General features: G+C 55.8%; 1 protein-coding gene across 3 annotated transcripts in view; it reads left to right on the forward strand.

Moving 5' to 3' along the window:
* NR5A1 (nuclear receptor subfamily 5 group A member 1) overlaps positions 1–4,237 on the forward strand; it is a 25,527-nt gene extending 21,290 nt beyond the window's left edge. For all 3 annotated transcript variants that reach the window (XM_045290209.1, XM_004716461.2, XM_045290210.1), the window contains exon 7: positions 2,568–4,237. In XM_045290209.1, coding sequence (XP_045146144.1) covers positions 2,568–2,815 — 248 coding nt within the window. In that variant the 3' untranslated portion in view covers positions 2,816–4,237. The remainder of the gene's footprint in view (positions 1–2,567) is intronic.
* Positions 4,238–6,312: the final 2,075 nt, after the last annotated feature.

The following is a 6,312-nucleotide window of genomic DNA, read 5'->3' on the forward strand; positions in this document are numbered from 1 at the left end:
GGGGGGGGGCACTAAAACCCAGCCTGCGTGTCTCAGTGCCAAACTGTGCCTCTGTGGACAAGGGGAATTTTTTTCTAATTGGCACCAGGTGACTTGTGGGCTAACGACAATCTTGGGGCACTGAGGAAGAAATGGCCCTGGTTTGCTTACTGAAGGGAGAGTCAGGGACTGGTGGGGGGGAGGGGGGTTGGGGGGGGAGGCCAGGGCTCAATCCTGCCATAAGCCCTGGGCCCAGTTCAGGTTTCCCTAAATCCGACTTTGGACAACACAGGCTGGAGCAGGCATGCTGGGGGCGGCTGAGGATCAGGGTTGCCAGGAGCATCGAGCCCTCCTGGTGCAGTGGGTGTTAGGAGAGATTAGAGGGGCCAAGGGCTGCATATGCTGGGCGCTGGACACCCCCGCAGCAGCAGCATCACTCAGGGTGATGGAGCAGAAGGGAGGCAGATGGATGACCATTTTCTGAGCCGCCCAATGCCACTGGGGTTTGGCAGCTGGGGACAGATTGGGTGGTCCCATGCCTGCCGACCCCAAGCAGGAGCTGGAGATGCTGCCCAGGAGCTGGAAGAGCCTGCAGGCTGATAAGGATCTGAGTAACGAGAAACTGACCCTCACTAGGAATCCCTGGGTGCCAGACATAGTGCAGCCTCCATTGCCCAAGCTCTTCAGAGTCCCCAGCCCTTCCTAGGAGATGGATGCTAAGGAAGCCCTGGGAAGCCAAGGTGGGGCAGGGCTCAGCCACAGGACCACTGCTCCACCACAACATGGAGCTGGGATTGGTCCCAGGCCTGTTTCCCTGGGAAACTCTTTGTCCCCTCACTGGACCTAGGCTGCAGGGGCTGAGCGCAAACAGTCCACACAGGGCCAGACCCCTACCCCACCCTCCCATCAGCAATCATGTTTCATACACATCTGCTGGGTTGTCCCCATTCTTACATAAGGTGGACGTCTTGTGTACGAGCAATTTTTAATTTCTAGGAATGGCCTTGTCTTACAGATCTCATTTTACTGTTAACATTTTTTTCTATTCTTTTTTTTTTCTCTTCACACTTTAAAAGCTCTATTCATTTGCTCAGTGGCATATCTTCTCCATTTCTTCTGTCTTGCACAGGACACAAGGGGCCCTAGTGGCGTAGTGGTTACACATGGGGCTGCTGACTACAAGATCAGTGGTTTGGAACCATCCGCTGCTCCATGGGAGAAAGAGGAGACTTTCTGTTCCTGTAAAGAGTGACAGTCTCAGACACCCACAGGGGCAGTTCTCCCCTGTCCCTAGGGTCGCCATGAGTCAGAACAGACTCGATGGCAGTGTGTTTGCTTTGCACTGCACAGGGCACTCTGGGGTGCAGTCCCCACATGGCCAGCAGGCTACTCCCCTGAGAGGACGTCCTTGGTACGGGGCCTTTATTTGTTCGCCTGCTTCGTATCACTGCCTTAAGACAGTCCTCGCAATGAGATACATACTCCTGTGACAAAACATGCACCGTGTCAACTATTTGTATGCTGGGGCCAGATCCATTCACTGTGCTGTATAGCCATCACCTGTCCATTCCCAATGCTTTCCAATCACCCCATGCAGATACTCAGTACCCCTTAAGCACCAGCTCCCCATTTCCCCCTCCTACCCTGGTAACCCTGGTAACAGACTTTGGTCTGCCCCTTTGCCTGTCCTCCTATGTTGCTGTCACACAGATAGCTCCCCAATGCTTTTCCTCAGTCTGTGGGGTGTCTCTTCACTTTGGTGATAGGGAGCATCTTCACGAGTCACAGGAGAGTCCAAAGGGGCGCCTGCTGCTCTTTACATGGGGCCACCGGTCCACATGGCTCATAGAAGGCACCAGCGGGGCGGTCTTTACATTCACAGTGCGCCACTCTGCTCATGGGTGTGATGAGGCTGATGGTCATGTGCTCCGATGCGGTGACAGTGATGACCACCGCAGGTTCTTGATGCTTGGGTGATGCCAACAGGCTGGTTTTGACCATGGATTTTGGATGGCATTGCTGGTGGCAGCCATGCTGTTGACAATGGTGGTAAAGAGAGTGAGAGTCGTCATGATGACAACTGACATGAGCCTTATTGTGTCTCAGTCATTGTTCGTCTAAATGCTTTCCAAGCATCAACTCCCTAAATCCTCCTCCTGACAGTCATGTGAATGTCACAACTATCACCCCTTTCACAGATGAGGAGACTGAGAGGTCAAGTAGCACATCCAAGGAGACCCTAGTAGGGCTGGTGATGGTTATGCTTGTTGGTGGCGGTGGTGGTCACGGCATAATCGCTGTGATGGCATCAGTGGCAATGATGATGGGGTCCGGGATGACTGTGGTTTGGTTGTTGATGGAGACAGCGGCCATCCTGGTTGTGAAAGCACACAGACACAGGGATCCCAGCATTGGTAACGGATAACGGTGGCAGTGTGCATTAACTTTGGTGGATGACAATGGTGACCGGGAGATGGTGCTTGCGTTGTTGATGGTAGCAGTGCCCACGGGGAGGTCAGTGAGGTCAGAGATTGTGCTGACCCAACCCCGATGATGACAGGATGGTGACAGCACTCCTCCCTTTGCAGATGTGAAGTTCCTGAATAACCACAGCCTGGTGAAGGATGCTCAGGAAAAGGCCAATACTGCCCTGCTTGATTACACGCTGTGCCACTACCCCCACTGCGGGGACAAGTTCCAGCAGCTGCTGCTGTGCCTGGTGGAGGTGCGGTCACTGAGCATGCAGGCCAAGGAGTACCTGTACCACAAGCACCTGAGCAACGAAATGCCCCGAAACAATCTGCTCATTGAGATGCTCCAAGCTAAGCAGACTTGAGCCTGGGCCAGGCGGGGCAGGGCTTGGGGCCGTGGGTGGGGCCAGAGCCAGCCCTTTGCCCTCCCAGGTGGTTTATTTTATTATACTAACCCAAGAGTCCCACCCTGTAGGATCCCTGAGCTCTCTGTGTGTTTGGGCAGGTGGGGGGAGGATGGGTAAGGCCTAGTGGAGGTGGGGTGGGCCCCCCTTAGCCACTGGCACTTACCTACCACTCAGAGTGCCCCAAGGAGGCAGCTGTCAGCCATCCCTACCATCCCCCTGCCGAAGCTGTCTGGCCTGGAGACTAAAGCTCAGGTCTGGAGAGGAGGTTTGGGATTCCTTGGTGGGCCTTAATGTCTTTTGGGTCAGAAGTCATCCCTCCCCCCTCTCCTGAAAGCAGAGGCAATTAGGGAGAGGCTGGGGGGGGGGCATCAACTGGGGGCAAAGAGAGGGTCTTAGAACCCCCTTTAGAGCGCAGGAGGGAAGCCCTCTCCCTTGAAAACTAGGGGTAGCTCAGTTTGCTAAATTGGGCAGGGTTCTGTTTGGACCCCAAGGTTTCTGGGAGACTGGTTAGGACCAAAAGACGCCCCCTCCCTAGCCCTTTCCACTCAATCTGATTTCTGTAGGGGAGAACTTTTGACACACCATTTGAAAAACATTTGCTATAATCATCTTTCTATCCTTCTTCTACCTGAGACATTTGGCACGATCAGTATCATCGCCCCCGTCCCCTCCTCACCACCCACCGGCCAGCCCAGGGTGGTGTTTACCTGCAAGGCTGTAGTCGAGAAGTTTGTTGTTTTGGCTTTCTTTTTTTTTAAATTTCAATCTCTTAGACACCCCTTGAAAGGTGTGTGTCGTGGGGGGCAGGACACAGGCTTGAAGACTGAGACTGGGATATGTATGAACTATGGTTTTTCCCCAGGCATCTTCATGCCAAGTACCCCATGGGTGGTGAGACTCCAGCCTAGTCCAGAGAAGAGCCACAGCCTGGCATCTCCCTCTGGCCTGGAGGCTCAGAGCCAAAGCCTCTGGGGTGGGAATGTGGATGAACTTGGGTAGAGAGGTCTGGAGATCAGGGATAGGGCCAGCGAGCTCCTCACTGGCCCCTGTCCCATTGGTCTGGGCCTCAGCTTGCTGCCTCCTGCCCTCGGCCCTGACCGACACTCTCCAGGGACAAGTACTGGTGCGACCTCAGCTGCTGGGCCAGCACCCACCTGTCCTGCTTCCTGTTGCTTCTGCAGCTTGCGCTGAGCCTGCCCAGCTGGGGAGACTGGGCTTCCCTGACCCTCACCTTCCTCTGCCCTATCTCAGTCCCTACCCCTGCTCCGAAAACATGTGCCCCCCACCCAAGGCCAGAGACCCACATCCCCCAAAGAGAAGTGCCCTTAAGAATCTCCCCAGCTCCTGCAGCCCTGGAATAAATTTTGCAATTAGTTTCCAGCTACCTTTGTCTGTTTATGTTCTTGGGCCTACACAGAACCTCCTGGGGTGGGGGTGGGGCAATCCTCCAACTGGGATGGAAGTGACACTCAGAAACTTCCCAGTTCAGAGCTTCAGGGGACAAAGGCCTTTGGTGCTGCTGGCTAGGAGGGTTTGGCCCGCATCGCTGGGCCAGAGCCACATCCTGGCAGTTTGGAAGCCACTCCCTCTGGGCACCTCAGGCTCAGTTCCACCCTGACCAGGCCAGCTCAGCATCCACTCTGGGCTGATGAAGACAGTGATTTGTTGGGCATCTACTGCGTGGGCATCCTTTATCTCACTGTGGCTCCTGTGCCCGGTGTGGTAGAGAGAATGATCCTGAATGAGAAGGCACTTGCTAATGGCCACTCAGTATGTGATTTGGGAGGGCAGATTCACACCTGGGTCCCGACCTCCGAGCCCCGCTCCATCCTTGGCCACCCGCTGACTCCTCCTGCCGCACAGCCCGCCCCATCACAGTCGCTCTCAGATGTCCTGGCCCCCCTGCTACCCTTCCCACTACTACCCTTCCCACCGCACGGTGGCGGCAGCGAGCACAGCGACGTCTCAGGCACAGGAACCTGTTCACCCGAGATTATTGAGCGGGAAACTGAGGCACGCTGTGCACCCAAGTACGATCCTCTCCCCACAAGGCCCTCCATCACCCACCCCACCCCCATCGTGCAAACCTCCACCCTTCCTGGTCCACCCAGAACCTCAAGGCCAATCAGAACAAATGCCCCCTCTAGGCCAAGGTAGCCCTCAACTCGCTGCTGGAGTCAATGCTGACTCACTCGTGGCAACCCTGTAAGACAGGGTGGAATTGCCCCTGTACGTTTCCGAGACGAACTATTGACCTGAGTAGAAAGCTCATCTTTCTCCTGAAGATCGCTTGGTGTTTTCGAACTGCCGATCTTGAGGTCCACAGCCCAAGGTGTAACCACTGCGCCACCAAGGCTCCTATGTTGGAGCCCGAGGCACAAATCCAGCAAAGGCTTTGCAGGCAAAGAGAAATGGGAGAGGAGCCTGCCTCAATCCCTGGGAATCGGAAGGAAACATCCGTGTCAGTGTGCTAGCTGAACCGAACCAGGCTCCAGGGCGCTGGGGGTCGCCGAGGGATCACCCACAGGGGGCTTTGGCAGAGGAGCAGGAGTTGACCAGCTCGACCAGAATTGGGCACATTCCAAGCTGGGGCACAACTTGAGCAAAGGGGTGGAGGGCTTGTTCCAGTAGTGTGTGTGTGTGTGTGTGTGTGTGTGTGTGTGTGGTTGGGAGCAGGGGGAGAGGATCAGAGAGAAGAGACAATGAAAGGGCCCCCACTTTTGGGTCCCCCTCACCGGACTCCCCAGTTTCAGAGGAGACGAACACCCTCTGTGGTAAGGGGAAGGAGGACACGGACAACGAGGTGGGGAGGGGCCATATCCGTCAGCATTTACCCATCAGCATTTACCTGTTGCCCAAGGCCCCTCCCTCTGCCCTCGCTGGCATGGAGACCCTCAGCCTAACCTGCTAGGGGAGTGCTTCTCCTGAGAGGCAGCTTCCCCTGTTCACTCGCTGCACCTAGAGCTGCCTGGGCTACCCTGAGAGCAAGACCAAGGCTGCTCAGCAGCAAGACCCTTTATTACAAAGCCACTGCGCCCACACCAGAATTCAAGGCAGGTGGGGATGGGATGGAGGAGGGGCAATCAGACCGACAGAGGACTGAGCTGTGGGCCCTAGTGGGGTTGGTGGGAATGCCCGGGCTGGAGATGATGCTTCTGTTCAGAGAAGGGAGGTCCAGACCTGTGAAGGGCTGCCAGCTGCCAGGCCTTTCAGCCCAGGGTTCTCTGCAGAGCCGTTTGCGAAAATTCCGGATGCACTTTCTCTAGAATCCTGGGAAGAAAATATGTTCTTTGGGCTGGGTGGGCAGAGACTCCGGGTGGCGCTCCAGGGCGGGAGAGTGGCCAAGGACTGAGGCTAGGGAAAGACCTCCGGTTCAAATCCTGGACAGGCTTCTTGAGTCCATCTCTGATCCTTGGTTTCTGCGCCCTAACAACTCCCTCATGCCCTGGTCTAGT

The sequence above is a fragment of the Echinops telfairi genome, unplaced genomic scaffold (genome assembly GCF_000313985.2).
Source record: "Echinops telfairi isolate 266 unplaced genomic scaffold, ASM31398v2 ScPeMD7_32;HRSCAF=126, whole genome shotgun sequence".
Taxonomy (NCBI): Eukaryota; Metazoa; Chordata; class Mammalia; order Afrosoricida; family Tenrecidae; genus Echinops; species Echinops telfairi.